Genomic DNA, 23447 nt, shown 5'->3' on the forward strand with positions numbered 1-23447 from the left:
CGTCATCGCCTGTATTGAGCGTTCGCCTAGTTTTCTAAGCGGAAAAACGAAAGATACTATTTACTTTCTCTCTTTGGAATGATATATTTCCCATCAGATTAAACAGCAAACGGCTGAATAAATAATGTGCATACTATTGCGAGGAGGCTCGTTTTAAGGACACTTTTCAGATTGTTTGGGGATCCTTCCACTCACTCGTCGACCCTATCCCCCCACTGGTAAGCCTCAGCCCCCAATTCATTTTCCCCTTTGTGCTACAGCCCTGTGCGACTGTTTTAAACTGCATTTTAACTATTCACTTGTGCTTAATAAAATAGTATATTTTTGATCAATTGAAACCACGTCTCCTGCTCCATTAGTATTCAAACCTATGCGTCCTCTCTAACTGAAAACATGTTAATGTTGTTTTTAAAGCACTAAATGGGCTGGCTCCGGCCTATAGCCGAACTCCTCCAGCGCTACACCCCAGCCAGCCAGTTATTTGGCAAGATATTCCTTTTTAGAGGTATTCATTGGACAAATGCATAAGTTACAAATCAAGCCATTTTGTGTTTTCTTCTTCACGCTTTATAGATTAAAATGTTAAACAAAACAATAGCTATCTTGTGTAAATATTTAATTTCCCTCACGAGTAATTGTTAAATCCATTTAACAAATGAAATAATATGATTTATATAAACTTTTCACGTAATCTCACAATTTATAAATGTATACTTATTTTCACTAATGAATCCATTCCATCCAGAAAACATGTATTTCAAGTGATTGAAATGCTTATGAATGATTTAAAAGCATTCAAAAAGCTTTGACACACTACACTTTTCTAATCTGTGTTAGTACCTTTTGCTCTTAAAGTGTTGTTCAGCCCATTTCACTCGACGTTGCTGTAAATCCATTAGCACCCATCTCATAACTGCTCTCTTTTACGGAAGTGCAGAGAAGTCAACACATGCTGATGCCCATTCAGCCATAAACTTAGGGACTTAGGGTTTACTCAATTATGAATAACTGATTTCTAATCAGGGAGGTGTGACCCTGCACTGTGCAGTGGTTCTCAACTGGTGGGTCGCAGATGTGTGCGGGAAGAAAACATAATTGAATTGGGGGGAAAAAGTCAAACTTTTATTTTGAAGGCCCGATTTTCTAACGCTGTGCATGCAGTCGGCGTTGTTTTTCGAGTCTTCTGGCCAATCAGAATCAAGATGGTTGCCGGAAGCCCCCACGGAGAATAACTTTGCGGTAGAAGTATTCTTTATACATCCATGGGTACAACTTCAGATACAAATGAACACATAATGAAATATGCTCCCCGGTTTGATGACTGACAGGTCACAGAACAATGGGGGCTATCTACCCTTACCCACAAAGTAATTCACACAGACTCTCTCCTCTTTGCTCTTCTCTCTGTGAGGAGCAGCAAGCTGTCAGAACTAAGTGAAAAACAAACAATAGCATAAAATATTATTAATATGTCGGGTAGTAATAGATTTATTTATTTTCTTCTCAGAGTGTACCAGAATGCGTAGTTTATATGTTAGTATTTCTAAAAATCTCCTGGGGGAGAATCCCCCCAGACCCCCTGCTGGGCTTGGGTTTTCAGCATATGTGCCTTTTTATGTTATACAGTTCAGCTTTGATTCCATCATCTCATTAAACCTTTTTTAAAAGCATACTTTAGTTCTGTGAAGGGATATGAGGGATGCACTGTACTTCACTTTAACAATGTATGCTGAAAAGCGTATATATTACTGCACAATCTTTTGTTGAATAGATTTGAGTGCTTCAAAATTTCAGGTTGCGATTTATTCACAAAGAAAAAAAGTGGGTCCCGAGGCCTGACCACTTGAGGTGTGTGTGTGTGTGTGTGTGTGTGTGTGTGTGTGTGTGTGTGTGTGTGTGTGTGTGTGTGTGTGTGTGTGTGTGTGTGTGTGTGTGTGTGTGTGTGTGTGTGTGTGTGTGTGTGTGTGTGTGTGTGTGTGTGTGTGTGTGTGTGTGTGTGTGTGTGTGTGTGTGTGTGTGTGTGTGTGTGTGTGTGTGTGTGTGTGTGTGTGTGTGTGTGTGTGTGTGTGTGTGTGGTGTGTGTGTGTGTGTGTGTGTGTGTGTGTGTGTGTGTGTGTGTGTGTGTGTGTGTGTGTTGATATACTATTATTTTATTATTATTGTTGGTTCGAATGAATTGTCCATGTAAAAACATCCAGCCCCCTGGTGTGTTGTGCATCATTGTTGATCAGTAGCGTGGGTGCATATAATTGCTGTTATCAACATAATAACCTCTTCTGTGTTTAGCACGAGTATCACAGTTGGTAAAATATCAGCATGTTCTATTTAAGCCTCACTAATGACAGCACTTATGCCATTGTGAACATATGTATTTAGTTGGTTTCCAGGAGACTGTACACGTGGAGCTCATACCTGAAACTGAAGATCTTCAACCTGACTCTCCTTTGGAGGACACAGTTTCTCTTTCTACCAACTATATTTTCATCCTGGAATATAATGTGGTCTTTTTCCATATTGTTTCTAGTGTCAGACTAAGAAGACAAAGCTCTGTAAGAGAACCAGAAGTAGCCGACAAATCAAACAAAGGCCAGAGACTAATTGAGAAGGAAACTATGGAAACAGGCGCAGTGGACTACTACAACATGTATCCATTTGCCGCTGCTCTTGGATTTTGGTGATGAAACTTTGATTACCAATCAGATGCAGAGGCAAGAATTAAACGTTGGATAAGATGATGTTAACACTTCAGAACTACATCTGAACTAATGTGATGCTTCATTTTGGCAACTGTGGATCTGGAGTTGGTTTTCATGTGTTTGAGGATCTCTTCTTCTGTTGCAGGCTTCTTTGTGTTCTTCAGTACGCTGCTCCTGGCCAAAGCTTCGATCTCTGCATCACGTATCCTGCATTCGAGGCTGCTTAACAACATACTGCGAGTTCCCATGGTATTCTATGACACCACACCCATTGGAAGAAGTCGTCAACCGCTTTGCAAAGGTAGGATTTATCATTTGCCTTTTTTCATTCTCGTTCTTTCTATTTTGTTTAATTCGCTGAGGTTTTTCTACCTACATTTTCTAAACATTGTAATTTAAGATACTAACATGAATAAGTCTGCATAAAGTCATCCTAAAGCAGTTTTGCTACACAAAATGTCACTCTTCCATTCAGGTCATTATAAATTGAGGAACCAGATGAGATTAGATTGCTTTTCATCTGTTTTGGGTCACTTAAACACTTTAATATGTTACTTTTAATAAAGACTAACCTTTCCCTTTGCTTGTTCCAAAGGATATTTCCACAGTTCTTCTGCTCCTGGTTAATGTGTGTGCTGGGTGTGTTGGGGACACTGTTTGTCATCTGTCTGGCCACTCCTTTCTTCACCATCATCATCATTCCTCTGGCCTTGGTCTACTACTTTGTAGAGGTAAGCTGAACCTGAACAGTGAACATAAAAGTGAAAATGTCTTTTTCCAATTGTAAAAAGAATCCAGCTACACGTCTGTTCGTCTGTTTCTCCTTCCTCTTTTCACCTAGCGTTTCTATGTAGCGTCTTCAAGGCAGCTACGTCGACTGGACTCGGTAGCCTCGTCTCAATACCCCTCCTCGACTCCTCCTTTCCCTCACTCGCGTCCCTTCCTTGCGTCTTAGCTCCGCCTCCGTAAGATGCGAGCGAGAGACACGAGGAGGTGACGCGAGGACAGAGGAGTCCTCAGGTATTAATTGGGATGTCCTCGTTCACTCAAACGTCACTCTTAAACGACGTCTGTTAATGATGACATGTGCACAGCTGTATCCCCTCTCATCGGGCTTAACTGAATAACCCTTTAGAACCGGCCCATTTGTTGTTAAATATATATTTATTTATTAATGTGAAAGCCTTTACTCTGAAAATGTGTGTCCTGTAGATCCCCACATTCACCACAAACCCACATTCAGGACTGTGCATTTTAAATAATTTAACTACTCAATATTTTAACACAAAACAAAACAAATAATTGTTATTTATCAAGGTCTAGCCATTTATGAAATAGCTTTCTTAATAGCTATGTTTTAGTGACGTTCAAGATCATTAAACATGACTTCAATTGTTAGTATAACCTTAAGAAATGAATTGCACATAATAATTCCCATGGAGCTGTGAGCACTTAGACATTTATGTGACGCTTTTCCACTCATTCTTCCAGTTCTCCGTTTTCCTCTCTTGAAATCGACCAGCTGTGAAGGTGGGGGCGGGGCTTTTATACGCGAGTAGTGAAAACACTTCCGCGTAGTCTGCTCTCGTGTATCCTCCCTTTCGTCTCCTCCCGCACCCCTCCTCCCTCACCCCTCCTCGACTCCTCCGTGTGCATTTCAGCTATTGGGACGTCCTTCAAAATGGCGTGTCTTGATCGATTTCCGGGTCAAGTCCCGGAGGAGGGGAAGAGAGGAGTCGAGGAGGGGTATTGAGACGAGCCTAGTGTCTCGCTCTCCTATATACTCACACTTTAGTGAGACGGTGTCAGGTGACCCAGACCCTTAACTGGCTCGTAAGGATGACATCAGAGCTGGAAACCAATATTGTGGCCGTGGAGAGAGTGAGTGAATACACCGAGCTGGAGAACGAGGTACGGGGTATCAAGAGCTAAATCTGCGTTCACAAACAAAAGTGTCTTCATGGCGTGTTAATCTTATAACGTCTGTTTCTTTTTCTACAGGCTAAATGGGTAACTGACACTCGGCCTCCAGAGAAGGGACCCGATCATGGAAATAAAGCCTAACCAGCCCAAGGTTCGCTAGCAGGTGCCTCAGCGGCAGTCATATCTTTTCTGTTTTAGTTCTCTATCATTTGGGCATTACAGTGGGTAAAATGCATTACACTATTATAGTGTGTGAACTCTTTTTTCAGGGCTAAATATAAGAAGAATATATCAAATCTGTATTTAAACAATATAAATATAATATTATTGTAGCCTCTTTGGAAACATAGGACACCATCTGTTTTACAACCCTCTCATGTGTGCCCTTCATCTTGGCAAGCAATCTTGATAATTGTTTTTGGTCTGGTCTCAGCTGCATTTCTTTGCATTATTTTCAAACAATTTATTTATTTTTCTTCAAATGAACCTTGATCTCATCCTTTGAGGTTTTATTGTAGGCAGTATCAAAGCATACACAGATAAAACTTGAGAAACTTTTAATACAGAGCCATATTATTGAAGTGCCTGCAACAAAGCCGAGGTTATTACCTAATGGATCATGTTCATCTTCCAAAGACACTTCACCGTGTATCTCGCACTCCTTCGATTCACTGGCATGTCTTGGACTGATGTACATGTTTTAAAATAGAGAGCTATAGTTACACCCACAGAAATGCTGCTTATTTTTCTAATAACTCATTTTCCACCTCTTTTCCAAAGACACTTTCAGGGATTTGACGCTTGTTCTTTCAAATAATCAGCATAGGCTGCAGTGAGATTATAAAAGCACAACGTTATCCTTATTACCATTATTCCTTTTTATAAATATAATTTAAAAAATGCTCCGTTCATCTCACAAATAGGTGTTCCATGATTCCAATGTATAGAACCTAGAAGAAAAGATGTGTCGGTCTTTATGTTTGACCCTATGTGCTGTCTCTCTGCATTCAGATTGGTATAGTGCAGGGCTTCTCAAACTCCGGACCAAGGTCAACACACACATAAATGATTTACAGCTTGACGTGGAGTTGATTGGCTGTAAAATGTACATTTGTAGCTGGCAAACAACAATTCATGCTTAATAAGATGCAGACAATATATTTAATACACTTTTATTCTTTCAAATGATCTACTGTATTAAATATTCATCGCTTCTGTAATTACCCATCGCCCCTAAAGGAATCACTTATAATTTCATATAAAAACAAGTGTCTTTTTGTGGTGTATTTTCCTTTCTGGTTGAAAACATTTGATCATGTCCCTCTCTTGTCAGTGTGGGCCAGAGGCAGCTGCTTTGCCTGGCTCGGGCCCTGCTAAGGAAGTCCCGTATCTTGATCCTGGACAGAGCCACGGCAGCTGTTGACCTGGAGACAGACGACCTGATTCAGACTACCAGCCGTCAGGAGTTTTCACACTGCACTGTCCTCACCATCGCCCACCACCTGCAGAGCATCATGGACAGCTCCAGGTGAGTGCCTCCTAGGGTCCGGATGATGTGTGTCTGCACTCATATCGCTCCGGTTAATGGAAACTCTCTCTTTTCCTCCACATTATCTTAAGTGCTCTTGCAAAAAAAACACAACAAAAATTACAATAAAAACATATAGCATTCATTAGTGTGTTTGATAAAGCAATCCAAACACTTTCTCTTAGTTGGTTATATGATTTGGATGTTTTGTCTCGATTTATTTTTCAATTTGTATTTTAGTCCCAAACAATGGCCTAGTCATATTCAGTATTTCATTGGCCAGGTGTTCCAGCAGTTGAGGATGCATTCTCTATTGTTAAAAAAGCCTGATGGCCACAGCTGTGAGATCCAGGGGTTGTGGTCGAATAGCCCAAAAATCAGCTCCTAAATTCTAACCCTATCGTCTATCCCTCTCCTCTGAGTGAAAGGTCACGGGGTTAAGGGATAGTGGATAGGAGAATTCAAAAGGACTTAGGAGAAGAGACTGCGGTACTTTAGAGAATCGACTGCACTTCCACTATCCGACGTGTTTATGATGCGCCAGCGGAGGTCATAAATGTGCGCCTGCTGCTGTGGGGAAACTATGGAAACTACAGTTTTCTATCCAGCGGACTACAACATGGATGTTTAATAAGAACGAGGGACTACTGTAAACTCATCTAGAGACTCTGCACCGTGCTCTGATGCTGTTATGCTTTATGAACGGGGACAACAGAGAAACATATTCTTCATGACCAAAGTTGGAATTGAAATAAAAAAGGAAAGTGAAACTTATGCTCGTCCCCCTCTCCCTCCGGTCCACATTAATACAAATGATCCCAATACGTATGATTGTATGAAAAGATCTTAAAATCAATACAAATGTATTTATTATAAACGTTAGTCCTTAACATCTATCACTGTGTATATCACCATTCAAACATCTTTTAAAAGTTGAACAAACCCCACACAGCTCAGTAAAGACTGTGAAATGTTGACTTTATTTGATCATTTCAGTAAAAACTAACGTTCATATTTCTCTTTTTGATTATAATACTGATGAACGTTCAAAACAAAGCACTTTGGCAACTTACCACATACGTTTTAAAATGCTTAATAAGCACCGTAACTTTCATGATATCATTTCTCGCTCATAATCGGTTGTTTCCGTGAACGGCCGACTGTTGTGTGACGACAAATGCCGCGGCCGCAAGGCATTGTGGGGCAGCATTTTCTCCTCTCCTTTCGGTTAGGGAGGTCCAGTGGTTCCTAAGCTAAAGGAGGTTATAAAGGAAGTTTGAAACCTCCTTTCCTTTCATCTAGAGAATTCGAACAGCTCTTATCATGGCTGCCACTGAGGGACCTCCGGGTCATTTCACTCCGTTAGGAAGGTTCCTAAGCTAAATGGACTATTCCAGGGGTTCCCAACCCCCGGTCCGCGGACCGGTACCGGGCCGCGGAGGTGTTACTGCCGGGCCGCGAAATAGCTGTGAGTTTATCGTAATATTTGCAGAATTATAAATATATAAAAATATTTTATCATAATATTTGTTTCAAAAAGTGTTTAATTTTCGCACCTATGCCACCAGTCATATTATTTCATCCAGTAGCTAGTTAATCTTTCACCAGAAAACCGTTGAAAATGGCTTTTATGATGTTCCGAGGGATTCGGCGGCTCAGCCTAGGTCTCAGCCTCTTGTGCGCACGAGCATGTTACCGGTGCGCCAAGTAGGAAGAGGAGCGCACAGGAGACAACCGTTTGATTGCAGACTGTTATGTTTATGTGGGGAAATGGTGGTGCATACATTATTTGAGATATATTTCAAACTCGGACTTCATTTTAAGGACATGTCGGCCAGGGGTGTAGAGCTATTTGTTTAAGCACCGGATTGGCAAAACAGGAGAGTAAACCAGTCTGCCTTGATCTATGAATTAATGACCGGGACTCTCACGGTATCTGCTGCCCGCAGCTGCTTTATAGAAGGAAAACCTCCTTCATGACATGATTTGGCTGCAGCATCAGGAGGCAGCGGGACGTATACTCGGTAAAGAGCTGTGCCTTTTTACGCACCGCCTTCGCTGTGTTTAACTTCATCAGAACAGTTTAAGAGTGACTGCAGGCTGCTACGTGTTAACCACACACACATCTACACACATCGAACTGCCCGATTACTCCCCCTTTTATTAGTTTTATGAAGGAGAGTCACCAAGGCGCATGATGTGTGTGTATGTGCTCTGCTCAGCTCAGCTCTGTGTGTTCGGTGTGTTTGTGTCTGTCCGACACCGGCATATATGCGGCTGTTCGCAAAATAAATTAGTTTAATCTTAATCTCGATGTAGTGCTAAACTGTCGGGAGTGCACCGGAACGAACGACACTATCATAATATCTTCTGAAAACAAATGCCACACACACACACACACACACACACACACACACACACACACACACACAGGCGACCGGACATCTCCTTCATAATGCGCCTTCTCCTCGTTTTCCCAGCATTCACTGGATTATCCGTAAATCATACAAACAAAACCAAAACGTTGATTTATCTGTTTTCCCGTTTTGGTTTAAAAACTGAATAACGTCGGTTTTTTGGTTTTCCGAAAAACCAAAAAACAACACCGGTTCTTTTTTAAACTTTGTTAATATGTTTTGGATGCATATTGTTCTAGTATTTGTTCAGGCTGTTACATACAATTAGCCTCTGTTGCTACCTGCTGGTGGTGAGTAAATATTAAAATCAGTTCCGCGATTTTTTTTTAATGTATCTACCGGTCCTTGGCACAATAAAGGTTGGGAACCCCTGGACTATTCGACCGCAACCCAAGTCTCCTCTGTGCACATTACATTACATGTCATTTGTTAGTCGCTTTTATCCAAAGCGACTTACATACTCAATACTGTGGACAATCCCCACAGGAGCAATTTGGGGTGAAGTGTCTCAGGGACACAACAACATGCTGACTGCAGTGAGACTCGAACTTGCTTATCTGTATAAACAGATAAGCAGACATGAAAGTTCTGCAAGACTTCAAAGTCCCCAGTGGCTTCACCCAGAGAGCCTTCAGCACCATAGACTCGGCTTAGGGGTGAGAGGTTGTGTAAGAATAGGAATTATTCATTGCATTCGATAGATTGTGGAAATCAGGATATCGTATTACTGTATGTAACAATATTAAATGCAGTGAAAAAAGGCTTCTTTATTGAACAGTCTGCAAAAGAGGTTGGAACTGACGGTACCACTTTACAATAAGACTACCCTTATAAAGGATTCATAAAGGGTTTATAATTACGTTATGAATTAGGTTGTAAACACTTTGTTAATCATTAAGAACCATTTATAAACCAGTTCTAACATAGTTTGCATACATCAACACAGGCTCACTATTTAGCAAGATGACTAAGCCTTATATTGGCTACTTAGCGAGAATCAACTCGGTGAACAACAGACACCAAGGATGCTGGCTGATGAAGAAGACGAAGTAAGCTCGGTAGCCCATATAAGGCTTAGCAGTACAGATAAATGTGGGCTCACTATTTGGCAAGCAACCGGTCACAGTTGCCCTGTTTATCTCATGTCTTATAAAAGCTTATTAATGATTTATAAAGTGTTCACAACCTAATTAATAAATGAATTATAAACTATTCGTAATCCCTTTTATAAGGGTCGTCTTATTGTAAAGTGCTACCGAACTGACTTGAATTTGGACAAAATAACGTGCATAACATGGAAGTACTTGGAGTTTTTGGGCAGTGTGTATTTACCATATCTTATGCAATGAAAAAACGTTTAACATTATTATAAGCAGACATTATCCACTAGCTAGCAAGTTAACCGCTGGGGTAAGCAATTTAAAATTTGAGCTGACAAATAGGGTATCTGCAAACCAAGAGTCGATAGTCTACAACACATTTAGAAAATATATTTTTTGCAATAAAGAATTCATGAAAATCAGATCATGCATGGTTTGGTCTGAAAATGCAACAGACTGATTTACTTTATTGGCTGTACTTTGCTGTATTCTACTGACTATAATCATTATCTGAAATAAAAAGCGAACCCTCTCTCCTATCCTCATTGCATTTCCTTCACATTTGAGCTGGAAGTTATTTCAAATCATCCTCTGCCTGACATGTACACAACTCTTTTCCAATACTGCCTGTGTTCCCCTCCCACAGGGTAATGGTGCTTGATGCCGGAAAGATTGTGGAATTTGATTCTCCGAGCAACCTGCTTGAAAAACGGGGCAATTTCTATGCCATGGTGAAGGATGCTGGAATAACGCAAGAAGACGTCACAAGTCTTTGATTTTGAAATTGGACTTTTAATGTAACTCCATAAATTGCTTATGTTGTTCGATTTCTTTTTCAAAAGCTGGATTGTGCTTTGATATGAAGAAATATTTTACATTTGTATTTAAAGAAAACATCAGTTTATCCTTGTTAATTACACAATATTGATTGGTTTAAATTGTGTACAATGCTTTTGTGTTTTTAACCTTCGATTCGGAGAAACAAATAGTTTTTTCGGAGTTTAGACACTACACTACCCAGAATCCCCAGCTATCGTTTGGGACTACAACAACCGCCTTGCTTTACAAACCCTGTGATTAGTCCTCAAGCCCAGTGATTGGATGTTGGAGTGGCAGTGTGACAAGGTTACGCCGAGCGTCAACAGCTCTTTGAAATGGAATGGAACCACGGCAGACTATCCAAAACTGGACTCGGACGGGTCCAGTTCAGAAATACTGTTTTCACCCCGTGAGGATTGACGCTAACTTTACATGGAAGCTGCCCCATATACACGTTCTCCTGGCGAGACCTCAAATCATCTTCGTAATATCTATCACACTATAGATCCTACATATCCACTGGACGTGGATTCTAAAAGTACAATATACACTTCTCGCTAGAAATCTGATCAAAAAGCATTTTAATGGCCAAACTATCCTACAATTTAGGATTTTCCAGAGAGGGTTATTTGTGAATAAACGACCCTATGTAACGTTTGCAATCAACGGGAGCACTAGAGGTCGAACACTTTAAAATGTGATTATAGGTCGTATTAAGCGCAATAAGGGCTTGAACAATCGATCTATTTGGTCGTATGTGTTGGAGGACTCGGTATCAGGATGCCTTTACACACCAGACACTCGGTGTCATAAAGGGAGGAGGAGAACGAGTCAGGAAGACTGACGGACATGTTCTTCCAGCTCTCGTACAAAGATGAACTTTGAATTGAATGACCAGATGTTTAAAGATGTACAATTAATGATTGTTTTTTATATTTCCAATGACCAGCCATGTGTTAAATAGTGGTGATTAATATATTTTTGTCAGATCAGATTACACTTTCGCACTAAACAAAATAAATAAATAAATATTTTCAGATTATAAGGTATTAAATAATAAGATATTTCTTCTATTATCACAGATAACGTTAATATCCTTAATCATCCAGCACTCAGGCTTAACAACACTACTCTTTAATGCAGGGGTTTTCAAAGTGTGGGAAGGTGAGCCTCCCCTCAGAGAACATAAGAACAGCCGCGCCCCCCCTCCCAATTATTATTGCTGTTATTATTATTGTTGTTGCTATAATGCAGGGGCATTCAATTGCATTTCAAAGAGGTCCAGTAAGAGAACATGTCATTAAATGCTCTGTTTTCGCTGTCTACCTTTCTCTTTTTTGAGCACGCACCCCCCCCCCCCCCAACCGACAGGGGTGGAAAAAAAATGTTTGGAAACAAGGTAGGCCTGCTTTGCAAATATAATTCCTGTTTATTATTATCAACACAGTTAATTTTGTATACAGTGAGGTAAATGGTAAATGTGCATGTATGTGGTTCAGTATGCATTTACAGGTGAATACGTCTGCATTTCCTGCCAAATACTAGCCTCAAAAAGATTACAATATAATGAATGCAAATAAACTACTTCTACTAATAATCATAATCAATTCAATAATATAAATACTATATTATTATAATATCGTTTTAATATAGTCAAGACAAAACATGCTTATTACATGCTCAAAAACTGATATTTCTTAAATCTGTATTCAACTGTAGTTCCCTCTGTCAGCAATGCATCAACAACTACACACACGTTTCTATCAGTATTTCTCTGTGTTGTGGTTGACATGATGATGACTGTTAGGAGTTAAGGGGAGAGGCTGAGCATCACCATGAAATGTGCAAATTGACAAAAGGGGAAAAAATGCTCCATGTTTTTTAGGCTGTAAACTTGAACTGTTATGTAAGCCAACTAGACAGACAGTTTATCACTCTTCCTCCTGTACATTAGCAGATACAAGGCATAACATACTTGAATGAATGGTAAATAAAGAATGCTGGAAATAACTGCATCTCCATTAGCCTATATGCTATGCAGAGACTGCCTTCTTCATGTCGTGAATTGCAGCTGATGTTTTAATATGGCAATTGGCAAAAGTTTGACATTTGACTTATACAACATTCGCAAGTTGTACATTTGACTCATACAATAACCCACCTTCGAGTGATGCTCTAGTTTCTTCATGTTTTCCCTCATGCTTGCGCCGGACTGAAACTGTCTTTTCGCCAACATCTCTTCACCTGCACTAGTGGCCGTATCAAAGCCGTGATTGGTCAGATGTCGATTAATTGCAACGGTGTCGGGTTACAGACGTGCTCCCCTTGTCACCCATGATCGGCCAACCACACACTCTGTCTGTCCAACACATGTCCTGCAACACACATGCTGCAGCTGCCCAGCTACTCACTGTTTGTAAAAGTAAATAAATAGTATTTTCATTTCAATAATTTACTTTCTACCCTGCTTCATAAACAATACTGACAGTGACATCCCTGTGCTCCTCCGAGTCTGGGGGTCCGGGGACAGCGCGAGGACACAGACAGGGATGCTGCTTTACTTCATAAAGGAAAAAGCGGTCAATATTAACAACACAGGAGCTAAAACGCTTAATAACCTTCATTACGTGTTAAAGAAAGAACATAATGCAGCGATCAGCTGATACGGAGCATAGGGAGAGAGAGCTGCGGGGCTCGGCCTCCGCCTCCTGTCCTCACAACACTTATTATTCCCGGTACCGGACAATTGTTATTTGTTCTTACTCGGAACCGAGTTTTGCTTCCCGTCCCTGCCACTGGGCTACACGTCCCGCCCGCCCCGTCTAACAGTACAGAAAGCGGCGAGATGCATTTCCTTAGGAATCGACAAGCAGAACCGAAACTAACATTTATGGGCGAAAAACGCGACTTGTCCGTCGGACACGTCAATGGAAAGATGTATTTGTCCGATATTATAAATAACACGTCCCGGACGATCGGACGTGTGCTTTTTCCGCACACTGCAAGTTAGCTGAAATTAACCAGCTAGATTTCACTGTTTCTCGTTATTCTTTTCTCACGCTGGATGCAATCCTACCTGGAGGGGAGAGAACAGATGGTGGAGGTAAACGGTACTCTGTCCCCCCCCCTCCCAGTGAGCTGTGGTGTTCCACAAGGAAGCATATTAGGTCCGTTACTGTTCCTAATTTATGCAAATGACATGTCATCAGCATGTGACTGCAACTTGTTCCTGTTCGCGGACGACTCAGCCCTGCTGGTCTCTGACAGGAGCAGATTGCAGGTTGAAAAAACCCTCAGCTCCGAGCTCGGCAGAATCTGCACCTGGCTCGCCGATAATAAATTATCATTACACCTGGGTAAAACAGAGTCCATTCTCTTCGGTTCGAAACATAATCTCAGCAAATCCGACGACTTCTCAGTTGCAGTGGGTGACATTATTGTCACAAGTAAGAAGGAAATTACATACCTAGGATCTATTCTTGAGGCAAACCTCTCCTGTGACAAAATGGCATCCAATGTAATAAAAAAAGTCAATCAAAGAACTAGATTCCTATACCGGATCTCCTCTCTGGTAAACAAAAACACCCTGAAAACTCTGGCAGGAGCACTCATTCAAGGGTACTATGACTATGCTTGCACGTCATGGTACCATAGCACCTCCAAGGCGCTAAAAATAAAACTTCAAACATCGCAAAATAAACTGGTCAGACTACTGCTTGACCTTTCATCTAGAACCCACCTCACCTCTGCCCACTTTGACAACCTAGGATGGCTTAGAGTAGACGACAGAGTACAGCTACTTGCAATGGGCCTGGTCTACAAGATCCACTACACCTCTATGGTACCCATGTACATGTCAAAATTCTTCCCAAAGGTCAAGGAATACCATGATCATAACACCAGAGGGAGCTCCACAAATCATGTAAAACCCAGATTTGGCACAAAAAAAGGGGAATACACGTTTCGCAATTATGCCACATCAAGGTGGAACGCTCTTCCCACAACTGTAAAGGAAAGTAAAACTATACTTACCTTCAAAACCTCTCTTAAAGAGCACCTTCGGGGGAAAGCATTGCAAAACTGGCCCCGGTAATGGTACAAATCTCAACCTGTCGTACAATGGACAGCTTCCCCCCCCCATCTATGTATATACTCGCATTTTAGACTCTGTTACTAACTGTATATCTGTAGACTTGGTATGTCTTAAATGTCCGGTTAGGATGTATTAGAACGAAATCTAAAATGAAAATTGTAAATAAGCCATCTGTATGTAAAAAACCACCTGTATGTAAATTGTAAATAAGCCATCTGTATGTCAAATATGTCTTATATGTCTTAAATGATATGATGAATTGGAAATGGGGGACCCTGATGTAAACAAGACGAAAGTCTTTCTCTGGTCTGCATCCCCTTAACAATTGTATGTTTTGAGCTGTACTGTACTGTACCCAATATACAAGCTGTTAATAAACTTTTCAATCAATCAATCAAACGCTGCGCCTCCCCTGAAGCTCTCTGGCGCCCCCCAAGGGAGACGCGCCTCACACTTTGAAAACCGCTGCTTTAATGTATTATCCATGCACAGACAGACCTAAAATGATGTTTCAAGTACTGGATTAATTTATTAAATATTTATAATAATTCATACAACAATTATGTAGCATATTGGATCCTCTAATTAGAGAAGTATCATTTAAAGAAATTTATATTCTATATTCAACATTAGATAAACACAGAAGAACCCTTTCCAAGTACCATAAGTAGATGTTCAGGTAAGTATGGCTAATAAGCATGATTGAGTTAATTTGGTACAGATCAGTTGTAGCATTCACAAATATATGAATTAAAGTTTTAAGAATGTTTAATCCTTCCTTTCCAGGTTTTTACAAAAGTCTTTGAATATTTGCCGAACTTTTCCTTTTCAGATTGTTAAACATTTTGAGAATTGTTTAATTTTTCCCTTCAGATTTTACAATGATATAACGATTGATAGTTTAAGTAATGTAATTATGTTATCATGCCATAGTCACAGTAATTATATGCATGAAACATCCAGAAATGTTCTCTGTGCATCAACAATGCTGGTAGGGGAAACAAGTCGTTCTCTGGAATATCTTGGTTACTGGAATTGGATGGAGCGAGGGAGAGAAGGTGAGGGAGTGAGAGTTACAGAGAGAAAGAGGGGGTCAGTGAGTGTCAGAGGGAAGGAGGGAGGTGAACACAGCAGAGAGTTTTCTGCATGTGAGAAGAGCTGACGGGCTTCATCCTGACATATTGACTGAAGGTAAGTCTTGATTTTTATTGATCCAATACACCTTTGAATGGTTAATTAAACTTTACAATAACACCTCTTGAAAATCATTTTTGTGCAACTGGTTATATTTGCAGCGTAACAGGACAGTGTGTGCTCAGATGTGAATCAGACTCCTGTTTAGGTTGAGGAAATCCTTGAGGGATGAATATATTTGCAGGCACACTGTATGCCTTTCCCTCTAATAATGTTTGCCTTGATATGAACTTTCCCTCGAGATTTCATTCACTAGGTGGCATCATTTGGTCTGAAAAGGCCAATTTGATTTGATTTGATTAATGTCTTATGTCGATCTCTTTCACTTAATATGTGTTTGGCTATTATTATTTAACTAAGATTGATTTGCTTTGTGTCAATTACCTTTTTTTAGATTTAGATGTGCTTACTTTAGGATTTGGGTCAATCTACATTACATTATTTTGTAACCAAGGCTTAAAATCACTGCATGTGTATTGTATAGCAGTGTGTAATGTGTACTTTATCAAGCTTTTTATTATTATTATTATACATTTACAATTTTATTTGCATTTTAGAAACATAATACACCAAAAAGGGGTGAATTAGAATTGTTAATTCTTAAATGTGATAAGAGCCCTCTTAAAATGAATAAGTTGGTTTGAGAGATTAACCGCAAAATCAGCCGGTTGAATATTTAAAAAAGCAGATATTGCAGCACTAATTTAAAAGCCTATTAAAAACAACAGAAAGCGTGCACATCTTCCGGCGCAGAAAACTGCCTGATGTTCTTATATGATTCTTCAAGTTTGTATCTTCCTGGTCAAATGCACTTATTGGAAGTCGCTTTGGATAAAAGCGTCAGCTAAATGTAACGTAACGTAAAAACCTCCATCCGGAATAATGCCTGCTTATTGAAGCACTATTGTCACTTTCATTAATAATAATGATCTATTTCTCTTTAACATCTTTCTCTAACAGCTGCGTCACCATGAACCTCTCAGATCACATTTCGTCCCACTTCGGCTGCAACGTCAGAAACGGCGAGCAGCCACAGCTCTATGTTAGTGTCACCCAAAGGGAGCCGCTGAAATTGGCTGTTCCCATGACCATCTTCTACAGCATTATCTTCTTCTTTGGAGTAAGAACAGTCAATATACTCGGCTTACTTCACACACAATCAAATGTTACCTCCTGAATAACATCACAAAGTGTGTTGATAAAATACAGCACTAAGCTAAATTGCAATTCATACAGTTTAATTGATGCTGAAAACAAACCAAGGTTCTGTTTTAGGTCCACTTTTATTCTCCATCTATATCAACAGTTTAGGTCAAAATGTGGATGGAGCTACTTTACATTTTATGCTGATGATACCGTGATGTACTGTGCAGGTCCCTCCATTAAGGAGGCTGGTGTTAAATTACAGGCTGTTTTTAATATTATTCAGACTCAGCTCTCTGAACTTAAGCTTATGTTAAATATTGATAAAAACCAAGGTAATGCTATTTTCAAAAGCCAAAAAGACACCGGAGACCACTTTGGATATTGTGACTATACGCAAGGAAAAGTAATTGAAGTGGTTGTCTGTTATAAATACCTTGGTATCTGGCTTGATGATTGCCTCTCTTTTAAACGTCATGTCAATAATCTGCTTAGAAAGCTGAGGGTGAAGCTAGGTTTCTTTTTCAGAAACAAGTCCTGTTTTTCACTTGAAGCCAGGAAAAAGTTCTGTGACCTTTTACCTGTGTTTACCTTGTACCTGCTCAAGTTAGATGCTGCGTATCACAGTGCGCTGAGATGTGTTACAAAGTGTAAAGCACTTACACATCACTGTACCCTGTATGCCACAGCAGGTTTGCCTTCACTTACTGTACGGAGGCTCAGTCACTGGTACACGTTTATCTATAAAGCCATGCTGGGTAAACTCCCGTATTATATCTGCACGGTGAATTGTAAGGGGCTACTGCCTGAGATCTCATGCTGTGGTTTTGTTACATGTGCCAAGTGCTAGGACTGACTTAGGGACGAAAGCTTTTAGGTGCGCAACTCCTCTAGCTTGGAACAGTCTGCAAAAAGAATGGAAACTGAGCAATTTGGTTCCACTGCATGTTTTTAAAGCTCGGATAGATGCTATGCAATCTGATACTGTTGGTACCTGTAAATGTTGTTAGGTATGTAAATTGTAAACCTGTAACTGTGTTGTATGATGTCCTTTTTGTTGTTCTGTTTTATGTTTTTATGTCTTCATGTGGAACCTACTTGCAGCAGGTCTCCCTTGAAAAAGAGATCGATGATCTCAATGGGATTCACCTGGTTAAATAAAGGTTTGAAATTAAATGAAACACTACTTGCTTTTTTCTCGCTGCAGACCACTAAATGCTGTCCCCCTACCACTTTACAGCTGGCATTGAATGGTGTGAGCATCCTGACCCTCCTAACGGATCCTCAAATGAGAGTCAATCCCATTCGTTTCTACCTTATCAGCCTCGTCATATCAGGTATGCTGCTATCATACGCCTCATGGTAGACTGCTTCATGACAATATTGAACTGATATCTCAAAAACAGCTTTAATTTGCATGCATAGTCTTTGGCCAAATTATAACTTAATTAAACCATTTGAAATGTCACGTTTGAATACACGAATTTGAAATGTTTTAAAGTTGCGACCAACACTTACAGTATATGTTAATGATGAAATTACATGTATTGTATTGGAAATGTCATTTTCTTTGATTTAATTGCCAAATTAAATTTGAAATTCAATTATGTGAATATAACATGAAAATGAAATTGAAATGCCTTTTCCATTTAATTATACACAGAATGTTTTAGCCATGTTAATTGTCCTGTCATGAGGGGGACGTTGAATGAAACAATCACTTAACATTCATCCACAGGCCAAGTAAAGTAAAGTTCTATGTTTCACATTCCGTTTTATTATAATTATGGCAAGGTTGTAGACTGAATATAATTTAGCCATCAATGTAATTTGGGCATGGACTAATGTGTCTTTCAAACCTAAAACAAATTCATATCGTACATAAAGCACTCACATTTAGGACTAACAACATTAATTTAATGTTGTTAGTCCTGCATTTCAGTAGTTCCTTTTAACATCACACCTTTGGTTTATTGCCGTCTTCAAGAAACCATCATCGATGTGAAAACCTTAAATTACTTTCTTTTTACATTTTAGCCATTCTTCAGCAGTTGACCATCCCTATCACTCTGTATCGGTACTACTGGGAGACCCACCCATGGAGCCTGGGCTCGACAGTGTGCAAAGTCTACTTCATGATCCGCCAAGTGTACTGTGCCACCTCAAGCTGGGTTATCGTGATCTTCGCCATAGAGCGCTATGCAGCCATTTGCCACACCATGTGGTCCGTCTTTAAGAAGAAGGTTGATCACTTTTCACTTTTCAAACATTACAAAAAAGCAAAAAAAGCTAAGGATCATTAGGATGGTGTCTATTTTAACCAACATGATTTGAACACATTTTATTTTCTCGCTTCTCTTTCCAACAGAAGTCTCGGCTGCCATGCCTTCTTTCAGTATGGATCATTTCTCTGGTCTCAGCCGTTCCCTTTGCTCTGGTCTATGACCAGGCTAGTGCCTGCATCCTGGACTACACTGCCGCCACGCAAGAAGAGACCCACCATGTTTCCACTATGTGTGAGATGATCGAGTCTGATCCTGCATACATCTACAAAGGAGCTTTACTTATGAGAGCAGTAATCTTCTTTCTGGTAAGTAAATGCTGTACAATATGCTTATTTATCTACTAACCACACAGGCCCTCATCATTGCAAACCTCCAACTCCAGATCCCACTGGTCTCCATCTGTACTCTTTATCTGTTAATCCTGCGCTACCTGAGGCGGAACGGACGTCAGAGGAGAAACATGGGTCTCACTCGGCCAGTTCCAGAAGGAAGACGAGCCATCCAGTGCCATCAGAATGGAAAGCTACTTTTGAATGATAAGAGGGCTCTAAAAGTAATGGGTGAGCCATTGAACATGATTACATCTTGTTATCTATCTCCCTAGTGCTTGATTTGACTACTTGTGCTCTTGGTTACTAACCGGACAATACATTTCATTTCATTTCAAACCTTTATTTATCCAGATTGGTCCCATTGAGATCATAGATCTCCTTTTCAAGGGAGACCTGCAGCATATAGGTTCCATATGAAACATACAACAATAAAGGACATCATACATTATATTTACAGGATACATTTACATAGTTATCGACATTTACAAGTTCCCATAGTATCAACGAGCATTTCATTTAGCCTAGCTTTGAAAACATGCAGAGGAATGAGATTGCTCAGTTTCAATTCTTGCTGAAGATTGTTCCAAGCAAGTGGAGCTGCGCACATAAAAGCTGTCTTACCTAAGACAGTCCTTGCTCTTGGCACATCTAACAATACTACATCATGCGATCTCAGACAATAGCTGCTTGCAACTCTCTGTGTTATCAGAGAGCAGATATAATACGGGAGTTTACCCAACATGGCTTTATAAATAAACGTGTACCAATGACTGAGCCTCCGTACAGTAAGTGATGGCAAACCTGCCTTGGCATACAGAGTACAGTGATGTGCAGAGATGGGGTCGTTACTAAAAGAAAGTAATATATTACATATTACTTTAAAAAAAACTAATATATTACACTACTTCGTTACTCTCTACATAAAGTAACTCGTTACTTTACTCGTTACTTTACTCGTTACTTTACTCGTTACTTTACTCGCAGGGCCGGCCCGCCCCTCCCTGCAGGCAGATCACGCAGACTGCTAAAGTTTCAAATGTTCTCTTTAGTTCAGTTTCCATTGTCGCATAAGACTGATCCAGATAGCTCTGACCATGGCTGTCCTCTGTCTCCTGCTATCTGTATTTTGCGCAGTATATCTCTGAACGATGCGATGGTGATTCCACTGTGCAAATGGGCAACATTACCTCTACTATGAAGGATGCTACAAGCCTGTCCATCTCTGCTTTGGTTACCGGTCCTCCAAATTCTAATTTGTGCCGCTTCGGAGTCGGCGGCGGCGCACTCACAACATCCTCACTCTGGGTTCGGGGGTCCTTAGCTATTAGCTTCACCTTAGCATGTGTTCTTTGTAGGTGTTTGTTGAGGTTTGACGTGGTGTTTGCAGCAGTGGATAACAGCTTCTGGCCTGGACACAGTTTGCACCTCACCGTCACATTCCTGTCTATTCTTCGGACGAACTCAAAATAATGGGCATACCTCCACCCCTCGAAAGTTATCGCTGACTCAGCCATGTTTATGCAGCACTGCACGTGGATATGTGGACGCGCAAGTCGCGCAGATTACGTACATATAAACCTGCGGCGGAAACCCCTCTTGTCTGTCAGTGTGATTATGACTGATTTTATAAAAGTAACGAAGTAACGCGTGTCGGGGCAATGTTAGTAACTGTAGTGTGATTACTGAATTATAAAAGTAACGCGTTACACTACTCCGTTACCGACAAAAGTAATATTATTACAGTAACGCGTTACTTTGTAACGCGTTACACCCAACTCTGGTGATGTGTAAGTGCTTTACAATTTGTGACAAATCTCAGTGCACTGTGATAGGCGGCATCTAACTGAACATAACTCTGCATTGGTTTCAGTTGACTTGGGTTCACATTTTTCTAGACAAAAACAACACTTTTTCATTTAAGATGAGATAAAAACTACCATCCTGAAGTTTCGCAACCACTAATAAACATTCAGTATGACACTGTGACCCTTGAGACATTTAGATTTTGTCTGCTTTTCCTAGACAGTCAGATAGCACCAGAGATGCTGGACTAGATGTGCAGTGTTGTTGATATCAGCTTGAAGTTACCTAAAGATAAAGATGTTTATACATGTCATGAACTGTCTACGGTATGTTTTTGATATTCTGCATTTAGCCAAAATATTATATTAAATAGTAATGAATTGCAATATTATTTGAATGTCCTTCAAGCTGAGCAATTGTGCCCTCTTTTTTTCTTCCAGGTGCAGTTGTGGTGGCCTTTTTTGTTTGCAACTTTCCGGACGTTGCCTTGTCGCTGCAGATTTACGTAGTTGCGTCGACGGAAACTGTTAATTCTGTCAACACAATCTTGAAAACGTACTTGTCGCTTCCACTGTGGTATATGCACGGTGCTCTGGACCCGCTGCTGTTCTGTATTTTCTCCCTCACATTTCGCAGGGCCTGCTGGAGAACATTGGGTAGGCTCGGGCGTCGCTGCCATAGAGAGAAGATGGACAAAAAGACAGTTACAGTCACTAACAAATCAGATCAGAGGAACGGCCCCATTCAACTAGAGCTGCAACAAGCACTCTGAATCATTGTATTTTTCACGCTATGAAAAATAAATGAATCATTTTAGAATACTAAAGATAAATATGTAAGTTGTTACGGGTCCCAAAAGCTTGGGTACCACAGCAACAATAAAGAAATCTGTAGAAAACAGAAAAGTGCAGCAGCATGAAATAGACACAGGATCCGGTTGATCGTCTGGATTGCTTCTTATTCAAAATTCAAAGTACACATACAGTTACATACAAATAGCTGTACTTAACAAACATTAAATTCAACAGTCAATATAAACACAAAGCTATCAAATAATACTCTCTATCAATATATATACCTTTAACAAATATAACATTATTTTACAATTCACAATGACATCTGTAAGTTGAACTGTTTAGTTTATAAAGCATTCAATGAAAAGCCAAATTATTATAGGTATCGGAGCTCCAGGGTTCATACACCTTTTCACCAATGATTTTCAATGACTTTTCCATGACTTCTCCAGGACCTTTACCTAATTTTCCATGACCAAAAACATTACTCTTTCTCAGCGGTACCACTGAAAATTGTTTATTTTAACATGGAACAGGAAAATAAGGTCTACACATGAAACATGTCGTGCCTATCTAAAACAAATCAAATAGTAGGCTTACTAGCTTCTACAGGCTAAAGCAACTGAAATCTCTCATCAGCAAAATACCTCAACAGTTAAAGGTGGGGTATGTCATTTATTTCAGAAACACTTTTTGTTATATTCCATGGAATGCTCTTAACATCCCGATAGAAATGAATATATGAAATGCTTTGACAATAAATACATAAAAAAATGTCATCTGTGGAAGCCGTAGTACTGTAAAAAGAACTGGATGGCCTACCTGCCTGTCAGCCTTCCATCTGTGCACAAACTTATCTCCATTGGTCATGTGCGTGTTCGTGTGTGTTGGAGAAGGGGCTCTGCAAGGAAGTGGCAGATTTTTTCCGGTTGTGTATTTTCAAATTCTAGTGCACTTGAGGTGGTTTCTCCGAAATGACATACCCCACCTTTAAATGCCATTTTACGTTTCATTACTATACAGCATGTATTATCATTATAGTATTACTATTTAGGCGATTAGATTAAATATATATTATATTTGATGCAACTTTAGTTACATTTCCATGACTTTTACAAAACTTTGGGAAAAATATTGTTTTCCATAACTTTTCCAGGGCCTGGAATTAGCATTTTGAATTTCCATGACTTTTCCTGGTTTTTAATGACCATAAGAACCCTGGAGCTCACATAAATACACGGTCAATGTTCACTAAAAAGACAAGGCGATGTGCCTGCAAGACTCCACTCAGGTAAACAAAACATATCACCCGTGCGCAGC

At 40.0% G+C, this 23447-nt stretch overlaps 2 protein-coding genes across 2 annotated transcripts; both read left to right on the plus strand.

The window, feature by feature from the left end:
* Window positions 1-4535: 4535 nt before the first annotated feature.
* Window positions 4536-10568, plus strand: LOC117487159 (canalicular multispecific organic anion transporter 1-like). The gene is made up of 5 exons (XM_034135814.1): window positions 4536-4607; window positions 4698-4706; window positions 5631-5668; window positions 5953-6147; window positions 10311-10568. Exons 1-5 carry the CDS (start codon window positions 4536-4538, stop codon window positions 10438-10440), a joined length of 444 nt encoding a protein of 147 aa, XP_033991705.1. The 3' UTR covers window positions 10441-10568.
* Window positions 10569-16740: 6172 nt separating this feature from the next.
* LOC117487161 (neuromedin-U receptor 1-like) lies at window positions 16741-22105 on the plus strand. Its single transcript, XM_034135815.1, has 6 exons — window positions 16741-16890; window positions 18154-18250; window positions 18951-19156; window positions 19282-19503; window positions 19581-19758; window positions 21774-22105. The coding sequence occupies exons 1-6, from the start codon at window positions 16741-16743 to the stop codon at window positions 22103-22105; spliced, it is 1185 nt and encodes a 394-aa protein (XP_033991706.1).
* Window positions 22106-23447: the final 1342 nt, after the last annotated feature.

Source organism: Trematomus bernacchii, unplaced genomic scaffold (genome assembly GCF_902827165.1).
Source record: "Trematomus bernacchii unplaced genomic scaffold, fTreBer1.1, whole genome shotgun sequence".
Classification (NCBI taxonomy): domain Eukaryota; kingdom Metazoa; phylum Chordata; class Actinopteri; order Perciformes; family Nototheniidae; genus Trematomus; species Trematomus bernacchii.

Excerpts from the sequence above, each read along its gene's own strand:
- LOC117487159 (XM_034135814.1), top strand. The coding sequence starts at position 4,536 with ATGACATCAGAGCTGGAAACCAATATTGTGGCCGTGGAGAGAGTGAGT. Across the intron at positions 5,669-5,952 it reads TTCTCAAACTCCGGACCAAG|TGTGGGCCAGAGGCAGCTGC; the intron begins GTCAACACACAC and ends CTCTCTTGTCAG. Across the intron at positions 6,148-10,310 it reads AGCATCATGGACAGCTCCAG|GGTAATGGTGCTTGATGCCG; the intron begins GTGAGTGCCTCC and ends CCCCTCCCACAG.
- LOC117487161 (XM_034135815.1), top strand. The coding sequence starts at position 16,741 with ATGAACCTCTCAGATCACATTTCGTCCCACTTCGGCTGCAACGTCAGA. Across the intron at positions 18,251-18,950 it reads TATCAGCCTCGTCATATCAG|CCATTCTTCAGCAGTTGACC; the intron begins GTATGCTGCTAT and ends TTTACATTTTAG. Across the intron at positions 19,504-19,580 it reads GAGCAGTAATCTTCTTTCTG|ATCCCACTGGTCTCCATCTG; the intron begins GTAAGTAAATGC and ends CTCCAACTCCAG.